The sequence below is a fragment of the Vanacampus margaritifer genome, chromosome 4 (genome assembly GCF_051991255.1).
Source record: "Vanacampus margaritifer isolate UIUO_Vmar chromosome 4, RoL_Vmar_1.0, whole genome shotgun sequence".
Classification (NCBI taxonomy): domain Eukaryota; kingdom Metazoa; phylum Chordata; class Actinopteri; order Syngnathiformes; family Syngnathidae; genus Vanacampus; species Vanacampus margaritifer.
The window spans coordinates 7,776,647-7,801,189 of record NC_135435.1 but is presented as its reverse complement, the minus strand read 5'-3'; the positions used below and the strand labels follow the sequence as shown (position 1 = coordinate 7,801,189).

At 38.0% G+C, this 24,543-nt stretch overlaps 1 protein-coding gene and 1 long non-coding RNA gene across 2 annotated transcripts in view; one reads left to right on the top strand and one right to left on the bottom strand.

Moving 5' to 3' along the window:
* Positions 1-24,543, bottom strand: part of igdcc3 (immunoglobulin superfamily, DCC subclass, member 3) — a 79,250-nt gene that overhangs the window by 22,051 nt on the left and 32,656 nt on the right. The window contains exons 3-7 of the mRNA XM_077564934.1: positions 12,141-12,285; positions 10,187-10,317; positions 9,768-9,905; positions 5,651-5,809; positions 1,062-1,227 (exon numbers count right to left, since the gene is read on the bottom strand). Coding sequence (XP_077421060.1) covers positions 1,062-1,227; positions 5,651-5,809; positions 9,768-9,905; positions 10,187-10,317; positions 12,141-12,285 — 739 coding nt within the window. The remainder of the gene's footprint in view (positions 1-1,061; positions 1,228-5,650; positions 5,810-9,767; positions 9,906-10,186; positions 10,318-12,140; positions 12,286-24,543) is intronic.
* On the top strand, positions 9,612-12,544 carry LOC144051125 (uncharacterized). Its single transcript, XR_013294001.1, has 4 exons — positions 9,612-9,932; positions 11,560-11,765; positions 11,845-11,951; positions 12,163-12,544. It is a non-coding gene; the product is annotated as an uncharacterized LOC144051125 (long non-coding RNA).

Here is a 24,543-nt window from a genome sequence, read left to right as displayed (position 1 = left end):
TAGATAATTATTTTCCATAACAATGGCAAGATAAGTCCCGACATGGCATGCACGAGACGAATTGAAGAAGTGGTTGACATCGAGAAACCATACCAGATGCTGGAAAAGGCTGGACTCAAAGACAGCACAGAGGTACTAATCATGGCAGCAAAAGAACAGGCCCTAAACACAAGATCATCACCACATCAGATAGGACCCCAGCTGCAAGCTGTGCAAAGAAGCCCCAGAGACAAGTGCAGCATATCACAGCAGATGGTTAGATGCGGACAGGCAAGGCATACATGGAATAGCACAACCAGGTAGCAGGAATAGTGTACAGGAAGATCTGCATCGCTAGAGGTCCCTGTAGGTGGTTAAGAACAACCAGGGCAAGATCCCTTGGGACTTCTAGAGCCAGACTGACAAACTGGTGATAGCCAACCAGACAGCAGTCATACATGACCTACATGTAGCAATCCTGAAAAAGGAACACGGAAAGGTGGAGAAATACCAAGGATTGAAGGAAAAACTAGAGAAAAAGGAAACAGTGGCACCACTAGCGATCAGGCCACTAACCCCTAAACTGAGTTCAGCTCCAGCAGATACCAGGATTAACATTCGATATCTCCATGCAGAAGAGTTCAAATACTGGGAACAGCTAAGATCCTGCATAAAACCCTCAAGCTCCCAGGCCTCTGGTGGAGGACCCGAGCTTGAAGGAGATACTGCCCAGATGGGTGAGGAACAATCTGTGGTTCCCTTTATTACAATTTTGATCTATCATAAAATCGTGATGAAACCAGGACAAATAAACTGAAATATTTTTTTGTTTGCTGTTCCGGTTTATGTTTAGCAACAATCCATTTGATGATATTGTCAATGTGTGAACTGTTGCCAAAGTGCATCTTATGGAAAAATACCTCAGTTGTACTCAAACTATCCCACACAGATGAAACTTTTGGAGAAGCAATGAATTTAAAAAGCTACATTCAACTGCATTAGGGCTTTTTTTTATTTTTTATCTGAGGTAGGACAACATTTTTTTGTAATTACTTCATTTAAAAAAATGTTTTTATTGTTACCTGTTTTTGTTCCTGAGTTTGACATGGCCACCAGGTTCCAGGATCTGGCCGTTCTTCAGCCAGGTGAGCTGTGGCTCAGGCTCACCCTGAGCTTGGCAGGTGAAGATAGCGGTGGTCCCCACAGGTCGGGCGATGGACTGCGGAGGTTGAATAAACTCTGCAGGAGCTGAAAACAAGATGTAAATGTCAAACAACGAGTCTCTCCAAAGGAAATTACTTGATTAACCAAAAAGAATGTAAATGTCCAGAATACTATGACATACTGCAGTGACAATCTCATAAACTGCTTGTTATGAACACAATGGTCCAAATGCTGTGTCAGTTAGCATAATTATAAGATCTCTTAGTAATGTTCAAACAGGGAAATAACTGACACACCGAGGTGCAAGTAAGAGAACATTTGTTAGCCCTAATGTGCTTTAAAACACTTTAACGCATGGAAGTAAACTGCAGTTTCATCATATTATGGCTGGTCCCATACAACAGGCAAGCACCGATGGTCAATTAGAGGTGATAAGTTATTCATAGGGATCTAGGCGGGGACTTTATGGATACTTTAAATCATGCTAAGTAATTACAGTTACATCTGCTTAACTTTCATTTTGGTCGCCGCTTTAATTTGAGATTCCCTGTACTCAATGGTGATTTTAACTATTTATGCCTGTGCTTATTAATAAAGCGTGTTTTGATGTTATCTCACAGTTAACACCAGAGGGTAGAAAGCTGCAGAGTGTATTGTTAGAATAATGCCTCATTGTCATATTTATCTATCGGGACCTGGGCTTATGCACATGTTGGCAGGGAAAATATTTTTTCAAAATCCTTTCAAAGAAAAATATGAAACTATATAAATATCATACACTGAGTAATCTAATAACTCACAAAGCGATGAACAAAAAATGTTTGGTCAAGGAAGATGTTTGCACGCCTGAGTGACTTTTTTGTTACCTTTGTAAAAGCAGAATATTGTACTTTTCCATATATAAAGATGTCAGACAATAGTTTAATCATTAATAATACACCTTTGTAAGACTGTAAAACGGTAGTGAATGTAATGTTTGATATGAAGACAGTGTTGAATTTTTACAAACCAAAACGCATTTAAAATATGGTAAATATAAATAATCTGTATGCTAAATATATCTTCCATCTAGTAATTGAATCAGCAGAGCATGAGCATATTGTAGGGTAACCCTACGGTCACAAAAATCCAAATACGTAACTGTTATGCATTCAATTTGGACATGTTTCCATGTGATTGCTAACTTCTCAACCTCATTATGTCTCTTAGCTCACACAAGTTCCTTTGTTACTAATGTCAAACTGTAAAAATATAAATAAAATCTATTCATACTAACTATGTCGAGCGAAAGAAAGCGGTCAGACGAATATGTGCAACGGAACTCATGGTGTTCCACAAGGTTAAATTCTGGAGCCTCTGCTATTTTCATTGTATGTGCTGCCCCTGGGTTTCATTGTAAGAAGACAGTTGTGTTTGTTTTAGTTCTCTATCAATACAGTTGAGGTGAGTTGAGTGATGCGAGTTAGCATATGAACTGCATGATTTGCAATGCCAAGTTCTAGTCCAGCACAACTAGCCATCTAGCAAAATGAAAGGAACACTTCCTTAAGTTGCCTAAAAAACAACTCTCGCTATGTGCGCGTACCCTTGCAAGCCTGCGCCGCTCAGTGACACTTGAATGAAAGGCTTGCTGACAGCATTTGTTTTGGCCTTCCATTAGTTTGCTATCTTTTCTACCTTCATTCTGCTTCTTTCGCTGTGCAATATAGCATGAACTTTGAGGGCTGTTTCAAGGGTGAAGGTCAGGTGGAGCTCAAGAGAATATTGATTTGTACCTGTATTCGTTATATCATCAGCAACATCCATCCATCTTGGTCTTGTTTTCCCCTGTGGCTTTTGTGCGTCAATTGCTTGTTCTGCCTGTTTGTGCCTCTTTGCACCCAAATCACCAAAAATTACCCTCACAAATTTACCGCAATGATTATTTGCTTGGTGCCAGAGGTTGCTGACCAGTGCTTCTGACTAAGTGAGCAACCCAGTTAAGGTAAGTAAAACCAAGCAACTAAATTAATAGGGTTACGCAACGCGGCTTGCCCTCGATACTCTCCCAGACTACAGGAGGCAATGTCTACAGTGTAAGAGCAACATTTCACCACATTAATGATGGAAGAAGTTTGATTTCTTCACCACATTAATGATGGAAGAAGTTTGATTTTCTTTCACAAATAGTTAAGCTTTAGTTTATTTCCACAATGTTGCACCTAGAAACAAGCCAAAAATATTGCTGAGCAGCCATTCACATTGTGAAAAATGGACTCCCTCTGAAGATCTAAGCTTATAAACGGGTCACCACCACCTACCAAATTTGTTTAATTGCGCTGACATAATCAGGTTCATTTACATGTCATTTATAAAAAGCTTCCTGTACAACATAATCACATCACAGTTTACAAAGAAAAGGCTTAAAGATCATAATTTCCCGGTGTGGTCCTAAAAAATATATTTTTTTTAAATGCGGCTCACCATGTTTATGTAAATTTTATTTAAATTATATCCTTTATAAAATAGGTGGTAAATACCTGGTATTTGAACATGTGTGCGTAGACTTATCCACTGTGTTTTAGATTTAATTTGAAAACAATTAGACTAAGCAGTGAGACCTAAGAGCTATATTCTCCTGTTTGCGCGTAAATCATTTTGACACGCCTTGGCTCGCACTCTTTTCATCTATGTGTATTCTCCCGTCCAGACTTTTGACACACCTAGGCCTACCATGCGTAATCAGCAAATGAGTGTTAAGTGCGGAACAAGAAAGCAGACGGCATTTTTGATTCGCTGTAGGTGGGTCATTTAAGTTTCATCAGTGTAAGGAGGACTCAAATAGACGTTTTATTTGAAAGTGCCAACCAAGCATCTTTTTAAAATGTTCAAAATGTTTTTGTTACAAACAGAATTAAATCTCATGTTCTATGTCGCCGCTCATTGAGTTCATAAATGCAACACACAATTTTATATGTACAGTACAGGCCAAAGATTTGCACACACTTTCTCATTCAATCCGTTTGCTTTATTTTCACGCCTAATCTCACTGACGACATATAAACACGTGGAGTTATGTACTATATAAAGGTGAAATAACTGAATTATTTATTTTATTCTAGATTCTTCAAAAATAGCAACTTTTTGCTCTGCTAAGTTTTTTTTTGTGTGTGCACTTTTGGCATTCTCTCAGTGAGCTTCAAGAATAGTCACCAGAAATGTTTTTCCAACAGTATTGAAAGAGTTCCCAGAGGTGAGAATTCCGAGACTGTGCAAAGCAGTAATCAGAGCAGAGGGTAGCTATTTTGAAGAATCTACAATATAAAACATGTTTTCAGTAATTTTACTTTTTTTTCCTGTTATGTAGGCTTGCATAACTCCACACGTGTTTGTTAGTTTTGACACCTTCAGTGAGAATCTACAATGTAAATACTTGATAATAAAAGCAAACACATTGAATGAGAAGATGTGTCCAAAATTTTGGCCTGTACTTTATAAAAAAAACGGGAAAAAAGATATTTGCAGGGTTATCCTCAGTTTTGTTTTTTCTGTGTGAAATGCTACTCTTTGACTATTAAAGTTGTCGAGCCCTGCCCTAAAGCAATATTCCTAACGTGCGTATAACTTCACAATCCATCTTTTCTTGACAAAAATCAATTAGAAAAAAACACAGTCAGTGGCACATAATTAACATCTGCTTTCCCCATGTGAGGATAAGATGCTCGTCTTTGACTTGACAGGAAGATAAAATGAAATATTGACCAGGATCGATACTGCTAAAGCAAAGTGTGGTCCAGTTTAATCAATGTAAAAACAGAGTGAATGAAAGATGTTTCCTGCTCGGGGACATGTCATGCACACGGATCCACAGCACACATCTGTCCTCATCTTACTGGTTAAAACCACACTTATCTCTAACTTTGTCAACATGTCAACTTGCTGGATCAAGAGCAAATAACAAGTTGAGAAAATGAAGAATTGCAGTATATTATGCATCCAGGATTAATTATTAACACAAATGCAAGTCTGTCAGTCACAGATGTGACTTTATGTCCCACAGTTTTCCAAATGACACAGTTCCCAACAATATCTAGACTTATTGGTTCCCCTGTACTCTACAATATGCCGGCCTGTGAATAGAAAAACAAATCAAAACTACATTTCTAAACTCTAGGGAAAGTCCTGATGAAAGAACACATACCTTTCGCCACTTTATTTGGCTTACAGTCTTTATTTCGTTGGCTGGCTCAATAAGAATTGTATTGGTGTAAGGGAATGGAGGTGATATGACAGATGTCCATACTGCATATTGCCAAGAATAAACACAATTTAAAAAAAAAATAATAATAATAATAAAAAAAATAAATTATATATATATATATATATATATATATATATATATATATATATATATATATATATATATATATCATGTTCACTATATCCCTCTTTTGTTGTTACTGAGGCAAAAAACGAATTGAATGAAATGAATTTTGAGAATGGGAAATTCCGCTCCTCGAGCACTCACCTTGAACCACAAGACGTCCCTGAGCAGTCCTCCGAACACGGGTCCCTGGTTTGTTAGCAGCACACACGTAAACTCCTGAATGCTGCACACGGACATCGGAAATCATCAAGTTTCCTGTGCCAAGTACTTGGATACCCTCCACACCGATGGGACGTCCATCTAAAAAGAGAAAAGTAACACTTTACTGTCAAGAAATGATTAAGGTTGACTTCCCATTTAAGAAAAATCTTATTGAGCTATACAGTAGGCTATCGCAGAAAAATCTGAATGTGTTTTCGTTTATTTCAATTCAACATTGGAAAGTAAAATGACATCTTCAACAAGATTGTGATTTTCGCATGTTCTAAATGTGTAAGCCTTAAATGATGTCCTCACTGTACGAGTGCTCTTCGGTTAGGCTACTCAAATCATCAGTGAATTGTGTCTCTGTAGATGTGCTATTAAATTCAAGGATGCAACTGCCAGTGCCTGCAGTGCTTCTTTCTTTGAGTGTACAGTACTTGAGAACATACAGGCGATGTTTAGATAGATGTATAGGTCGCTGAGATGGAGATAATAATCAAACACATTTACATTGGCTTCCTATAAATCCTTACTAGCCTATTGGATACACAGTACTAAAAGGAATACATTCATGTAAGAGAGAACAGGTTTTCAAATGTTATTCAATTAGGTCATGTTTCATGTCAACCTTTTTACCTTCTTCCATAAGGAAAAAAAAAAACTAAACCTTCAAGGTTAAAGGTAATCTGCTACACTGTATGGATGTACCGATTTTAGCTGCAGTGGTGACCCCACCAACTAACTGCAACTTCTAATCCCATATCATTACTTCCCATATAACTCATTTCCCTTTACCGTTCTTGCTGTACATAGATGATAAGCAACCACTTTCCTCTTCTCCTATCTGTACTCCCAACCCCAACAATGACTTAAGCCTGTCTCTGATATTAGCTACGGGGCAAAGGGGACATTTTAATCTCTTTTCAGACTACCATTTGCAGCCTGTAAGGTCTATGTTTTATGTGTTAAAAGGCAGTGGTACAATAATTGTCTGACTGATGTTCAAACTTGTGGCACATTTCAGAGCGAGGTCACACAGAAACTTAATAAGTCATCTTGTAATTCATGGTCCTGTGATTGGCTGGCAACCAGTTCAGGGTGTACCTACTGCCCGAAGCCAGCTGGGATAGGCTCCAGCACCCCCGCGACCCTAGTGAGGAATAAGCGGTTAAGAAAATGGATGGATGGATGGATGGGTAATTCATGGTCATGTAGAAAAATAAGTGGGCAGCATTGTGTGATTTAAACCCTCATGTGGGGAGTTTGCATGTTTTCGCTGTACTTGTCTGGGTTTAATTTAGATAGAAGACTCTAAATCACTGTTATCCAAACTACGATCCGGGGGCCATTTATGGCTGGCCATCAATTTTTCAGCGACTCGCGGCATATGCTAAAAATGGCTACCGGTAATTTTAAAAAAAGAAGAAGAAAAAAAGGCTAAAATGGCTAATTAAAAAAAATAGGGCTGATAGTGAGAATGGAAGGTGTCAAAAAAGTATGGGCAGCTACTACTAATAAATGGGTTTACAATCTACGGAGCTTTTGTAGATATGCAAAGATAAAAATTAACTATGACTAAAATATTAACACAACTTCTCTTCAAAACAATGTAGTCCATAAAGATTAAATTTTAGAAGCAAAAAATACTTTATTCTACTTTGTGCTCTGTGTCAAGGCCTGATTTATGAGCATTAAAGGATCTTTGTGCAGTTTGTCACTTTTTTACTCACAACTGCCACCTCTGGCCCAAAGTGTAATTGCAGCATCTGCATCAGGCTCGTTCATGGTGCGCGTGCGAGTACGTACACCATCTTAAGTACACGCCACACGTCCGCACATGATGTCAACCACCACCACTCCACCCCTCCCCTCCCCAAAGAAACTGTGGAGTGTGTGGGTCTGCACTCAGAGTAAAACAGTCAGGGCTCTTCGTACTCATCTGGGCTTTGGTGGAGCATGCATGATGTAGAAAACGCTTCAATATTACCTTTTTAAACGGCACAATGCACCTTTAATGTTGCTCGAGTAACTTTGAGAAATGGACATCTTACGACAGTTTGCTTTTGTTTTGGTTCTGAATGTGGAGATGGGATTTGGTCGGTGGTCAATGCAAGGGCGGATCTAGTCTAATAGGATACAGGGCCGAGGTCACCCAAAACTCTTGAAAATCCATCACTACAGTATTTGCCTTTTTTGCCACCTTTAACGGAAAACTGTTTCCACTGTTATGAAGCAGTTTTTTTTCAAAATATCTTGAAAATATAAACAATACATAATTACTTGTTTAGTGTTTTCAGTTGGTTTCAGTTGGCTTAAATTAAAAGAATTGCAAAGCGGCTCTTACATCCATCCATTTTTTTTTCTGTATTTGGCCTTCAAGTTTGGACACCACTGCTCTAAATTGATCATAGCTGTGATGTGGATGTGAGTGTGAATGTTTGTTTGTCTGCATGTGCCTTTTGAGCAGACGGGCAGCACACTTGCGACCCAATGAGGGCAAGATATAGGAAATGGACGGATGGATGGATGGCTTGATTGATGGATGGATAGATAGATGGTAAAATAAGTGTAAACCTTACCAAAGCAACTGACCAATTGGCCGACCAAACTTTACGTATTGACGCCTTCTTAAAACAATCGCCTCAGTCATTGTTTCAGATTTTTCAGGAAACACAAAAAAATTTACCATTTGCATCATGTGTAGATGATTTAGGCAAATATTTTTTGTTGTTGCAAAAAACATGACTTATGCAATTATTTTTAGAGACTGACGATATGTATTTTTGGGACTATTAATGGGCCATTCCATACAGTTTGATAGCACAAGATTAATATTCAAAGCTAGAAGAAAGTGATTGCACAACATTCCGATAAGATATGAGAAAACCCCTCCCCTTTCGCCAATTAAAGGTAGTCTACCAACTAGCAACATTTTGCTACCTCAACAAGTACTTCAGGCTCCAGGTTCATTTGAGTTCATTTGAAATAAAGATGTTAATGTCAGTTACTGAAGAAAAACGATTTCATCTCAGTGTTTTGAGAGGTTTGACAATGTCTAAATATGACTTAAATCAAATCATTAGAAGAAAAAATTTGCTCACCTTAACAGTGACATTAGCTCTGATGAGGCAAACCCTTCATTGCTTTACTCTTTGTGTTTATTGTAGGTTTCCATCATAATTAACTTGCCACAACTACCCGCTGGACTGAAAGGTACTCGTCCAGCTTTGTCTAAACAACATGGCTTTTGTTCTTTTTGCACTTTTACAGCGAGATTTCTTCCTCTCACGTTCCCTCAGCCAGGAACTAATTAACTTAGTGTCAGAAAAGAAAGAACTGGAGCCCGCAGGGTGTGGTGCGGCTCAATGAATAGTAGCAAACAAACTCCAGCATTAAGCAATGAGCGATGTGAAACTATTAGCTTCATTATGCAGCTTAGCCCAGCCTCTTCCATGGAATTTGATATGTCTCAAATCCCATCGTGTTAGCATTTTCGTTCTAGAGACAATGAATAAGATTGAAACGTCAATGCGATTATGCTATGACCGTTGACGGGAGGGGCACCAGTTTATATTTAGAGCAGCAAATCAGTTTTGATAAAAGGTGGGGAAAACAGATGTCACATTGAAAAATTGATCAAGACAGATTTGAATTATAGTCAAGAATTACAATGTGCACCAAGGGAGGGAAAGCTAATTGCATGTGTCTCAGCCCTACGAAGCAATTAGTCTCCAGGATCTCCTCCGTTTCCTCCCAGCTTCATGAGGAGATGAGGCATGTAGTTAACAACACCATGTTTATGTTCATCCTTTAAGGCATATGTCGTCCCATTGCATCATACATACACACCACATGTCGGAAAATACATCAGACAACGCATGACAAATCAAAGCTGTGGGGTTGTGAGAATACCAACGGACATGAGACTCTTACAATATAGCATGCATGACAAGACAATCTGATAGGTTGTGCACTTGTGGGCAATGCGGAACAACAACAAAAAACAGACAGCGACAGACACTTACATTTAATCACAACAAGATTTTTTCATTACCTAGCCTGCTCCAAGACACAATGGGCCGAGGGTATCCTGTCGCGACACACTCCAAAATAGCGGTTTGGTGGACAGTAAGGGTGAGATTTTCCGGACCAACTAGGATCATTGGTTCTTTGTAAACAGATGACTGGGAGCCTGGAAAAAGATGGGCATGTATTTAAGGTAGGAATGGGAATGATGGATGGCATCCTTTAATTGGATTTCTTTAGAGTGCCGCAAACCAATATTCTCTATCTTGAAGATCCCACAGATAAACAATAGGTTAGGAAAAATCTTGGGTCTATACTGGAATGGTGACAAGTACTACAAAGGATCAGGGCACAGAAGGTGTGATGTACAGTAAAGCCAAGAGTTTGTTTCACTTTAGGAAAACTGCTAATGGTATGCTGCTGTTAAAAGTTGTGAAATGTAACAACCTGAAACAGAAAGGAGGGCCTCAGCACTGTGTTTCACTCCTGCACTGTTATGAGCCACGCAGCAGAACTTTCCACTGTCCTCCTCACGCACTCCTGTAATCTGCAGAACACCTGTAGGCAGAAGAGTGTACCTAAAAGAGAACATAAGGTGCAAATTATTACTCACAATTAGAGGTGTCAAAATTAGTGCGGTAATTTTGAGTTAATTTAAAGTTCCTTCAACGTCATTTTTTTTTTAACGATTAGACTGGGGTCAAGTTGGATCTTACAATTTTAAAAATGTGCAAAATTTCACAAATTACTTCATGTTAAAGATTAGATAGCTCTTAATATGAAAAGAAAAATTCACTGAGCTGTCACTAATGTCTTAGAAATGCAATTATGCCATCTAGTGGCAGAAAAATGACCTCAACACAAATTAATAACACACTCGTTTTTATTGTACAGTTAGGGGTGGGCGATAATCATCGTCGTCGATATTATCGTCAACTTGGCTTTCACGATGTCCAATTTGACATTATCGAGTTTTAATACTATCTCTAAATGGGGAGAAAACGGCTCAATTGATTGGCTGAAAAGTAGGAGGAAGTGATGAAAGTTTTCATTTGGCGAATCCGTGTGCATAGACGAAAGAGGAGGAAGTGATACGTCTTCATTCTGCAAATCAGCGAGCAGGATTCAGTCACGTGACTCGGTGTCGCCAGCCGTGAGAAAGACGAGAGAAGTGTTTACATGTGACAACATGGAATCGAAGTCTTGTATTAGTGACTTAGCAAGACTTAAGTCCACGTCCCTAGCCTGGAAATGATTTGGGGTTGACAAGACCAAAATAATATTGTAATGTGTGACAAAAAACGCTCGCCGTGAAAGTCACTTCTGTTCCAACACAGACTTTATGGAGAATTACGTGACTTAGAGACTCCACAAGTACGACTACCGCTAAAGATAAGATAAGTAAAGCAGCCGAACACAATCAGAAAAGCCTCACTGCATTGAGCTAACACACACTGTAATTGACAACGCATGTAAACATTGGCAATGCCTCACAAACGCCGCCATTGTGCAAGCGAGTAAAAGTTGACTGGATGTTGCAATCCATATTGGCTTCATATTCAGTTTTTACACGCTTGTACTCTGCATCATGGCTACATTTGCGACTATTTCACGTGTATTATGTGCAGGACAACTTCAGAAATTGCCTGTCAAAATATCGCGACCCCTACTCACAATAGGCTTACGTAAAAAGAATAACATTTCTAGGTACAGCCACACATTCTCTATAAGATGCCCATCTTAGTGGTCCTTTCTGCTGTTGAGTGTTTATATGGTTGGACGTTCATCATGTGGAGGGCTTAGGTGTCTTTTTCACGCAGGCGGTAAGATGGAGATTGACAGCAGGATTGGTGCGGCGGTATTGGACTGTGGTGGCGAAGAGTGTTCAGGCAAGCAGCCAAGCTCTCAATGTATCTAGCCCATTACATTCCCATTCTCATCTAAGAGCACATAATAGTAGTGAGCACTGGCTAGAGAATGTGATGATAAATACAAGCAGTGGACATCACCCCAGAGATACTGTAAGGTGAGGTTCTTGACCATTCAGCAGAAACTGAGAGTCGACACGCCTTCGTCCACTTCTATGTACTTTTACGGTCTTCCAGGCATGTCCAGCCCAGAGGGAGCCTCAGGGCAGACTGTATACGCACTTTAAAGAGTATGACCATGACTCACAGATGGCGCGGGAATGCCTCATGGAGACGATGAAGTGGTATGTAAACTTATGCGTACAACTATACGTCTGCCAACTAGTGGTAAATGTATGCAGGTGATGTATACAGTTGTGCGCATGAGTTTACATACCCATTGTGTATGTAAACTGATAAACATAACTGTACTTGAAAAGTAAGCAGAAAGTGACATCATATATAAACGTATCATTATGCGTTGCAATTCAGACCTCTTGTCCTTGGTGTCCACAGGATTGCCGTCTTTTTCCCAGCTGATAATAGGCTCTGGCAGGCCATGGATTTGGCACTGAAATCTGGCCACACCAGACTCCTCAGCATGCACTGGCTCTGGCTGGACATGGAAGTCGGCCATGGCTATGGGAAGAGAAGAAGAGGGGCAGGGGGGTATTTAAAGGATATTTAGTCACACATTTATTAACACACTGGGAAGAAAACTATTATTCAAAAGTAACAATTAAGAACTACATAAATATCAAGTGAAATACAAATAATTGTTGCTTCTGTATGTACAATTACACTCAAAAGGATTCTTTCGCTGACCAAATTTGTAGTAAGGATGAATTTTTATTTGCTTTATGGGTATTGTTTATTTGGAAATGACACATGTGGCAAATGATGACGTTAAATCAGGTCTCTTGATTAAATAGGTGACCTCACTAGTATATAGTATATAGTATATAGTATATATATATACAGTATATATATATATATATATATATATATATATATATATATATATATATATATATATATATATATATTGTTTATATATCCAATGGCAATAGCAGATATGTGTTATTTATACTTTCTAGCCTAACTTTCAAAAGATTGAAGACATACATTCAATAAATTGAATAATAATAATAATAATAATCTATTTATATTTTGTACTGAAGAACCATTCCTCTCAATCTTTGTTTGCTGTTCTCTTCAAGAAATGCAAATAGTTGTTTTCACTTTGTAGTTCTATAATAAATTTTGTGTGTTGCATATTCTTCAGCTTTCGACCATGTCTGGTGGTTGCATTTATTTCAGTTTGAAGTCAGTTAGATATTTAATATTCAACAAAGATTAACTTCTGAGGGATTTATTAATGAGCAAGTAACTAATAGTTAACATAAATGTGTACTTTGTGCAGAGTGTCTAACAGAAACAATCACAGCATCTTTATCCTGGAACGTTCTGAAGCAAAAGACTGCATTGTGCATTGAAAGGTGTACAGTATATTTCCTTAAGTGGCTGAAAGCACATTACAATTCACACTTGTAAGGTGAGCCTGGGAGCCAAACAAAAGCCCAATTATTCTTTACTGCTGCTCAAAGCCGTATGACCTTTTATGAAGTGAAAACACGACAAGGTCCTACCACGAGCTGCAGCCGCACACTAGATCCTAACGGCCTGGTATGAGAGGCTCATCATCAGTGAGGTACGTACACATACATCACAATAATTACGCAATCACTCCAATTGTAGAGGAGCCACACTCAACAGTTGCTGAAGGTGATCTCTGCTTACATTTGTGAAAGACATATGGATTTCCTGACATATGTATGTTACCATTTAGCACGTAGGCCAGTCAGATTAAAAAAAAAAAAATCATGCTAACACAGACTACGATAACAGACACATGCATCGATATCCACGTACACAGAGCTCACTTGGGCTGCACGTCACATATCTTTTCCCGGCAGAGCAAAAGGCAGCGTCAATGGCAGATTTAGAGGCAAACTCAATTAGGGAGAGGTCCTCGTCATACACAATGTTCTCTCCTTCTAACACGAGTGTGTATCATTTAATGTCAGCCTTAATTAACTTGGACCACGATGGACTTATGTAGCTGAATACAATCAACAATGGGAGATCCTTTATTATTTCTAGGCTGGTCTTGCAACCTATAGCTTACATAAATTCATTACTCAGAAGATGAACAATTAGAAAGCAGTGCTCAACAGAAAGCTTCCTTTATAAAGACAACATGCTTCGTTTTGTGTCCTCATAGTCATGAATGATGTCATTGTTGAGTTTGAGAGTCATTTATTAGCATGTGCCTATGATTTTTCTCAGACTAAGTCATTATGTGACTTTTTTTTTTTTTAATTTGTACTTTTCACTAATGGCCCCACCCACCAGGAGGTGGCCCAGTGAAAGATTGTGATTCACGCTAGTGAGATTGTGGGCTCTGTTTTCATTAACAGTATAAATTCTATGTGGTACGCAGTGTCATTATTGCACAGAGGCAGGTTAGACCCGGCGTTAATAATTTGGCAAACTAATTCAGGCCGGTGGCTCTGACAGGAAGAAGTCTGCGCTGCTGTGGGAGCGATCACGAGAGAGTTTGATGATGACCAATCAAAGCGGTACCTCTCATTTCTTTAAAACGTGCCGCCTCTGTTGCGTACTAACAGTCTCTACATGGCAGAATGTAGGAAACCGGTTTTTGACATGGGTGAAAAGGCCAGGTCGAAAACATCTGTTCCATGAATAATATTGAATGAGAATGTTTTTATCTTTTTTTACTCTTAGAAGAGAGGAAAGAACACCAGGGGGCAGCAGTGAGTGCGGCACTGCCTCCGTTGCCTATCGTAACTGTCATGAATTGATTTGTACAATTATTCAGAGGGTTTGATTCCCACTGTTCACATATTTATAACTAAAATATGACTGACATCTATCAAACATGTCCGCAGAGCTCGGTATCTGTCTGCTTGCACTCTGAGAGCTGAACGAAGTGACCAGCCAGTGGGAGTCTGAGCTTGTCTGCTTAGGTTACTACCACCGAGACCCAAATCCAGAAAACAGTTGGATAGATTGATAGTTTGGAGTCACAACAAATTGGTGAGTATTGAATCATCTCAGCCAATTTCTTTTCTTCCATGCTCTTGTGAAGTGTCATTAATGAACCATTTAAACAGTCCAATATAACTTAAACCAGACAAATTTGTATCAGCAGTTTTGCGTATAGACAAAGGATTGAGAGTGCCAGCGAATGAGATACAGTACTTCACATAAAGTGGCAATAAGTGGAGCACCATCATTATTAGCTCCATTTCTGGCATTGTGCTGAGAATACTCCATAATATCATTGCATAACGCAGGGGCCACTGACCTTTTTAAAAGTGAGAGCTACTTCTTGGGTAATGATTATTGCAAAGGTCTGCCAGTGTGATACACACTACTGAAATAACACATTTGCTGAATTTAACTTCAGTGTCATTGTTATTATTAATAATTCATTATTCATTTATGAGAATATACTGATCATGTTAATGATTCCTCACAATAATAAGGATATATCTCTTCCATATTTCACATTTTCAAATGATCACTTTTACAACACCCCCAGAAAATCAAAATTCTATTTTTTAGAACAGGTACGCAGACTACTCATGTATGTAGTCCTTGGGGGATACCTGCTGCCTGTGGGCACGACCTGACCTTGAGATCCCTCAATGGATACTTGGAGCTTGTTTAAAAATTTCATTCAGCATTACTCACTTTTTCTATGAATGACAAAAAGGTGGACTTTTTTTCTTTTATTAATTGATTTTTATTTATTCATTCATTATTTTAAAAACTTTTAAACAGCTTTAGATGCTTGATCATTCAGCTAGTGTGTATTTATGTGTAACGTTTAGCCACCTGGAATTTACAACTTTCCTGAAATTACATTAAGTGTTTTACACGTTTGCATCACTGCTGAGCAAAGACAATGAAACATCTCACGTCAGCAGTATTTTATAATTTCTTTTTTTTACACTTTCTAAACAGCTTAGCCTAAATTCTTACTACCTTAGTTTTTTTCTGTTTTTTTAGAATTGTATTTCCTGCAATTTCACTTTTTAAATTATGTGAAATCGATGCAAACCTTAAACTGATAAGAATATTTTTTTGTTTATCATTTCTAATGTGTGAATGTGAAGAAAAGCCAATACAGTGCGTAATGTACTGTATTGTTGTCGAGTGCAAGCGCACTGTAGCATTGAATTAAAGCCCCAAAGGCATTACTGCTGCTGATGATGTTGCAGAGGAACACAACACAATTCACACAAATGAGAAGCTCAGCATGACAAATAGTTGCTCAACTTAAAGACACTCAAGAACATGCACTTGTGCATTGTACAGCCTTTGAAACAAAAGAGTAAAATAATACAACGACATGTGCTTGCATTTACTGATTTGGCGTGTTGATCTTGCTGACATTACTGGACCTCAGCTCATCATGCATAAAACATGAGCCCCGCCCCTGCCACTATTGACACATAAGTCGCAACCCTAATAGAATAATCACAAAAAGGTTACATGTAAATGGAGCCGGACCGAAGCAGCCGCAGTGGCTACGGTAAACCACATACAGTACTGTACCATACTGAGTGGTGGTGGTTACAATATTTGGGTGTTCTTACAGTATGTAGCTACAGGAGGAAAAAATATTGCATACGGCTCTCATTATAATGCAGTGTTGGTTACGCTGCTGAATATTTCTCACACATCTCTGACAGAATGACTCAGAAAAAGGTTTTCTTATACAGGGAGTCCTCGAGTTACGGCGGAGTTCCGTTCCTACGCTGGCGACGTAACCCAAATTTCGACTTAACCCGTGGGCAGTATTTTATTTTGAAATGGCTTGGTCAGAATCAACAAAAAGCCAAAAACGGGTCACAATAACGCCTAGGGGTTAAGTCGGATTTCCCATTAAAGTCGATATTTACATTACAATACTTTGTACAGTAATAAAAAAAAAACATATTTGCGCGACCCGAAAGACAGTACGGAACCAATATTTTGTGTTTCCGCTAGGACATTCATTGCTGACGGACGGCAAAGCGGAGCTAATTCAAACTTGAACACGGAAATTTCAAGCGCCTGATGGTGAGCCGACCTGCTGATGGACGTCCGTTGCTGGAGGTAAAAACAACGCAACTTTAGATAACTTTAAAATGGCATGATTACTGTGGCAAATTAACAAAAAAGAAGGTGCTACAGACGAGGCACGGGCGCCGTAAAGTCGAAACGACAGGGGTTCGCGTACGACGTAACTCGAGGACTCCCTGTATTTGTAAAGGCGGAATTTTAGCATGTGCAAGTGGAATTCATGCAAGTGCAAAAACAATTTGACATTACCATTTGTTTCTAAAATACTACCAAAAGGCAGCAAAGCTGTCATTTGTGTAATGTGTTCAATGCAAATCCAAAGGAACAATGGCTCTGTTTACGTAAATAGCCATTTCAAAACTCTTTCAAAAGTTTTAAAAGACCATGTAAACACACACAAAACCCCAAATATGTTCTTAGTTGTGTTTTTAAAAAGCCAAATAAGACCTCTGGGTTACTCCTTTTCTAACCTGAATATAAATGCGATTGGAGTACCTCTTTTGAATGTAACTTTGGTTTGTGTTCTATACATGTTCTATTCGCTTTTATGCGCGGCGGCCATCTTAGGTTGCCACTCGCTAAACAAGCCTAAATTGGATACATTGATTTCTCTGAGACAATTTCACATTGCCACAGTATGTACACAGTATATACACACATATGCGTGTATATACGGCAAGTCCGTGCGTCTGGCTCGCAACCTACTGGAAATAAACAAGCAGAGGTAAACAAAAATTGCGAAACTGATACGTAGAACAAAACAACACTTTTCAAAGTGAGGTGGAAACCGACTGTTTGTTAGTGTGGTAAGTGACATGAATATAATGTGTTTTATTGATGGTAGATAGTAAGAAGCAGCAATGGTGTCTATGTGCTTCATGATGTTGTCTGTGCGTCGCCATTTCCATACTAGGTATTCAAATCGCCATGTATACGGGAGTAACTCTGTTCGCTCACGCATGTAAACGGTTTATCTCGAATGTTTCAGAAACCGCAATATTGACCATAACCCGAATATTGGCAGCACATAAACATAGAGAACGGCAAAGGACGCTGATTGTGACATCTTTAAAAAACAATAGCATTAAATTGGTAAGAATGATCAGGAAGATAAGGAGATATGCTGTATATTAAAGAGTGAATATATGATTGCCAGTGTAGGTTTACAGGTTTACTGTTAGTGGTTATTGGATTAGAGAGCCAAGGTCAGGGTAAAAGCACAGTCACTAGTGATGATTTTGTCCATCCATCAACTTCACACTGCTGCTTTGTATCTAAAGCAAGTTGGATTAGTGAACTAGCTATTCTTGTGAAAGAGTCAGATTTATTTTGCAATCAAATGGCAATGGCGTGGCCCCAATGTGACGATCTGCCTAGACTACATTCGACATTCTGAAATAGTGAAATCTGTCAAATTCAAATTCCCCTGAATTCAAAATTTCACCAACAAATTGAACCGTTGCCATGTGAGATTAATCCAGTCAGTGGCAACGGATTAACCCAACATGCGTTGTGGTCTTTTGGGGTTTATTTCTCACATTTATTCCAACCAATCGAAATAAGGGTGCTCAACAGAAGAAAAATGTAAGAAGAAGTAAGAAGACTCATTCAAAGAAGTAAAAAAATAAATAAATGTCATCACTTGTAATCTTAATTAACTTAAAATAGTTATTTAGCTGTGATAGGTAAGATTTTTAAAATACAGTATAGATGTGTGACAATCAGTTCAAAAGTTATTTTGAATATATATATATATATATCACATGATGCTGCAGACTTAATATAGACATCTGCTACAAAGCAGCACTAATTCCAACCTGAAGCTCCAGTATAAATCCTCAAACATTTATTGGATGCTATAATGTCCTCACCCTCGATAACGTCGCCATTCATCCCCCCCACGCCAAGACCACAATCACCATCATTTCAACCCTTTGCATACCCCTCCCCCACGAGTCCGCTCAAGCTTGTGATATCATTAAGTGCATGTTGTTTCAGTAGCAGAAATGACTGCTGCACCTCTTCTGCCCCCCCTACCTTGGTAAGACAGTAAAATAGAGAAGAAGCCAATAAATAATGGAGATGTTTCACCGTATTCCTCTGGTGCAAGAAGCTCACCCTTCAACTGCTTTTAAATAGCTGTCCCTGAAATAGCACGATTTGTTGTAGAGATGGCATTTTAATGCAGATGTGATATTTTATTGGCTCTGTGCCCCTCTGGCCCCTCCGCCCCCTTCTTTGTCCTCATGCAGCATTTGAGCTTGGCTGATCAATCTGCTGCTTCCTGGCGCATGATGCTTATCACCTACAGTATGACTGGGAGAGCTGAGCATCTGTGTGGGCTGTCTTTGTGTAATACACACTTATTCCAACATACCGTTTCAATATCATCCAGAGAGGCTACACAGTAAATTTCGTAAGGTAAATTTGAGTCTAAAAAAAAGACTATATTAAGTCCCAGTCTACTCAGAGTAAACTTTTATTATTTTGTATTAAAACTTTAAAAAAATAAATACAAATATATCACTCAAGGGTTGAGGAACAACTATAGAACCATCAGATTGGGAGGCAGCCAATCTACCCGCTGACCCATGCCACTCCGACTGTGTCATTATATCACTTATGTCAGGTAAAATCCTCGTACCTCAATTTTTGGTCTTCTTTTGGACACACCAGCAATATAACAAGCATGATTATTTAGTTAGTTTGAATTAGTTTTCAGGGTGGTTCTGTTAGTTTTTATTAGTTTTAGTTATTTAAAAAATGCTTAGTTTTAGTTTCATTTTTAGTTTTTCTTATTGTGTATTCTGTATAATATTTAATAAACACCATGGTAAAATGAAAAAAGTAACACATTTCTTAGCTAACGTTGCATTTTGGCTGATTTAAATGAAAAAGCAGGTGAACCAAGCCATTGGAGCCATTGGAGCCAAAAGTCAAGCACCCAAAATTGTCACCTAAGAGCAACGTCATGTGAAGGTGCTTCTCTATTGGCTGTTACTAGATGACATCTCTTCTGTGTGACACACTTTCGAACGTCCTTATTACGGTTAAATAAATATACTTGAAATCACATTTAAAATCATCCCCAAAGGCTCATGCATTAAAATAATTACCAAAGAATAAAACAAAGGACATTTTTGACGTTTTAGTTAGTTTTGTAAACATAAAACGGAGTTTCAGTTAGTTTCCGTTTTTTAAAAGCATTTTTGTTTTTATTTTATTTTATAAAGATTGTTTTTGTTTTGTTTTTTCATCAGTTTCTTATTAACTAAAATAACCTTGATATTAACAAACAGCAGGCATGGCAAAGCTCAAGTGGTAGTGTGGCAACCTTCAATGCTGTATGTTGTGGGATTGTTCCCCAACCCTTGAGTGATTTATTTATTTCTTTTTTAATATAATATTTACTCTCTTCCAAGTGTAAAGTTTACTCTGTTTAGACTGGGACTGAAAATGATCTTTTTTAGAGGAAAGTTTACTACAAAATGTACCGTGTACCTGTATTGTAAAAAGAGTATCAGCTTCCACTTCCACAAAATCCTTTTTGAGAATTGACTTAAGCAATACCTTAATAATGTACTTTTTTTCTTTTCTTTTTTTTATATTACATGATCAGACTTTCAGAAAGTCAAGGACTGCCTATGTCATTCCAAAGAGTGTGAAATCAATCTTAACTGCCGCCAAGCTATAGAAGCTCAGTCATCTGTGTGTAATTTCTTTATGTACAATAGATGTGTGTCAAATGTCACGGCAATGCGCCCAAATCAAAATTTGACGGCAACATACATATATCACATCAATGATTCTGCTATGGGTCAACAGCCTTTTGACAATGTTGAGAGAGTCTCGTAAGTCCAGCGAGAATGAATCACACAAACCATGTTTGCCACAGTAAACTGCATAAGTTACCTTGAAAAAGTAATTTATAGTTACTTTACTGATTGTTTTTTTTTTTTAAGTGGAAGTCAACCTGAAATATTTCTTGACAAAAATGTTATATTTGACCTCACTCGTCCAAACATGACAATCTGTAATATTACATTTTTGGAATATGAGTTATGAAGCAAAATACAGCCATTTTTATCTATCTCAGGGATCGGCCATTTTGCCACATGCTGACGACTGAAGATGACATTACAGTTGCTCAGGGCTCAGGCAACGACCAATCACATCTCACCTGTTTTCTGAAGTTGAGCTGTGATTGGTCGTTGCCTGAGCCCTGAGCAACTGTAATGTAATCTTCAGTCGACAGCAAGTGGCAAAATCGCTGCCCACTGAGATGGATAAAAAGGGATGGATTTTACTACTTAACTCATATTCCACTAACCAGAATACCACATTTAGACCAATGGGGCTGCATAGAACATATTATTGTCCAAAAAAATTGTTGGGTTGACTTCCCCTTTAAAAGTAAATTTGTTACTTTACTGATTACTTGTTTTTAAAAGTAACTTAGTTATTTTACTGATTACTTGATTTTAAGATTAAATAAGTTATTTTATAAGTTACTTGAAATAGTAACATTAGATTTCTAGTTACTCAAAATAGCCACTGTTTTTGAGGAACACCGTCACTTAGTAAGTGGTTAATGACATCACTGCACAGCCACATTTCTATCATCTTAAATTCACAATCTGACTTTTCGCAGTTTTCCTCCCTTTGCTTCACTTTTCTCAGGTCAGCTCTTAATTTGTATCCTCCATTTACTGGCATAAAGGACAGATTTTCTTACTTCAGTGAATTTCTCTCTCAAATGACAAAACCTGCCTGTAATGTAATTGGCCTTTCTGGACGTGTTGCTCGCTTGTTTGCATTTGGCTTCCCAGTGGTGTGACTATCCTTATTCCGATGTGTCGATCAATACGATGGAGCTTGTGCACCAAGTTAAATATAGTAAGATTGATGGATGCTATTAAGGATCTCTGCAGGAGGTGAAAAGGGTGGGAGCAGTGTTATCAGTCAAAAAATGCTTCACATTTTTAGCCTTTATTTCACTAAACAAGTCAATGAAAGGCTGGCCCCTATTTCCCTGACCACGAAGCTTGCTTTGCCTTTTTGTGTGCTAATTTATTTGCCAACAGTTCATGTGATTGTTTTCTGTGGTTGGGGTTGGAATCCTGACTTAGGCCTTCCTGTGTGGAGTTTGCATGAACTTCTTATTTTTTCACAAACCTATATTTTTGGTTTGTTGGTTATTTTTACAACTTAGAGACCAATCTAAAGCTCGTAAAATAGCTTATTTCTTTGACGTTGCACTGTTAATGGCTTAACAAACAGGAAAACATTTTTGGTTTCCTGTAAAGTGATGGTTTTGGAGACGCGAGGACTCCGGCCGACATCAGTGATATGTTGGAGTAGCTCTCAAAATTTTTTGTATTGTGCGATGTTTAATAATAAAAAAATACTGTATGTGTAATCAATAGGGATAGACTGATTATCGGCCAGGCTGATTATCAGTGCCGATATTTGACATTTTGATAAATATTGGCCTTTTTACGAATCTGAAGGCCGATAAAGCTAGCATCTCACTGAGCGGTGAATGCTTGTGAACGTAGCAAATTTTGGGTTTTCATCAGGATTTGTAAGATGTTCACAGACCGTTTTAACTTGTAAATACAGAGAACTTTTCATGTATGTATTTATTTAAATGTCCACTTTACGTTATAAATGATGACGCTGACACTGGGAACAGTTTTTATTTTTTAAATTGTTAAAATTAAGAAATTATGCTGACATTTTGAAAAACTTTATTTACAGTAGTAAACTTTACGGAGCTTTTTTAATATTTCAAATGTTTTTTTTATATACTTGCTTAGTTTTTAATTATCACATGGTGATGAAGCTTCATGCAATTTTCATCATTTTTAAACAAAGCTGTCTATTCTTTATATTTTTAAAATTAAAATAAATTTGAAAAGTTGATTTAACAAACATGCTTAATGGTATTTCAACAAAAGTTATAGCTTTTTTTTATGTTGGTGCTAATATTTTCACTGCAAATGAATATCGGCTTGAAATATTGGTTATCAGCCTCCTTGACTATTAACTCATTCGCTCCCAAAAACGTATAAATACATTCTATTTTAAATGTTCTATGAGTTCCAAAGACGTATTCATACGTTTTTTAAATATGCTTTTCTTATGCTAGAGCATACAGAAGGCTTTGATGCAGCCTCTCATCTACAGAGCACGGTTGAGGAAATGGTAGTTATTACAAAAACGGCCAGCAGGTGGCAGCAGAGCAAAAGAGATCAACCAGGGCCACGTTGCAAAAAGCTCATTTACCCACAGTTCTACAGTATACAGATTTGTGTATAATCATGAAACTTTGCTATATTCTAATGCAAATTGCTGCAAAATGGAAACAGATAGAAATACACATTTTTTTCCTGATGAAAGATAGAGACTCTTTTTTTTTTGGTAGATTCCATGTTTTTTTATAGCAATAGAACACAATATTCTGTGGGCCTTGCAAAATCAGTCAAAATCCAGTAAAACAGCCGGAAACAAACAGGATTCATTCAGTGAAAATGGCTGGGAGTGAGTGAGTTAATAATCGGTATTGGTATTGGCCTTGAAAAAACATATTGGTCTATCACTTTTAATGAACAACCATGTTAGAAATGACTGCATAAAAAGTCCCTGCGTCCATTTGATGGGAGCAGGGACGATGTATTGCTAAATCTGCATCCCCTGATATGACACCAACCACAGCAGATGGTCGCTCTCTGGATTTACCTTGATAAACGCACATGCATATTACTACCTGCTGGTACAAGATTCCTGCAAATAACTCCGCAGCATACCGTGTTGTTCTGTGTGTTTATGTCTAAGATACCCAGAGCCTATCATTGCTGCTCTTTCCGGCCTCCATTTTAGCTAAGAAAACATTTGATGTATTTTTCCTGAAATGCAAAGCTGTCCTGCCACCCCTTTGTATCACATGAATTACAGCACACCTGTTAGTAAAGCCAAAAGTATCTGCTGCTGACAGCGGATGAGCAGGGTCGCATTCACTTCCTCATATCCCACACCTACAGAAGGCAATATCATTTGCTGTAGTCCATTACTTTTTCTGTTTGATGTTCTACTGTTATGCTGCCTCACTATATGTGTGGCACAGCTGTGAGCAACGTGATAATCTGCCAGTGTGTTTATCAACCGCTCTACCTTTTATTTACCTTTACAATGCCCCTTTGAACACTGCTAAATTGCTTCAGCAAACTATATAGAGCTTTGCATGGAGAACATCACACATATTCTGGCTAGGTTGGCAGTTGGCAGATGTACACTGAAATTATTATTATTATTATTATTATTTTCTTTTTTTTATTTATGAAATGCCTAACTTATTGCACTTTCAGACAATTCAGAATATTTTAAATTTATATTTACAATTATTGAATTAGAATTAGAATCAAAATGTTTTCATCTCATCTTTATTGATGTCAATGTTTGTGTAACACGTAAGTGACTATAACAAGTGTTACTTTCATTAATAAACTAAATCATTTAACCAGTTACTGCCTCCGCAAAATTTAATTCGGAATTTAATGTTTGTGGAGTTGTTATCATATCCTTGATATTTAAGAAGAATTGATGTTCCATAATTAATAAATATTGGATTGAATTGCAGTGAATCGAATTGAATCAGAAAAAATCAAAATCGAATCGAACTGAACTGAACTCATGTGACTCAAAATCAAATCGATTGAGGACATTAGAACTGATACCCAG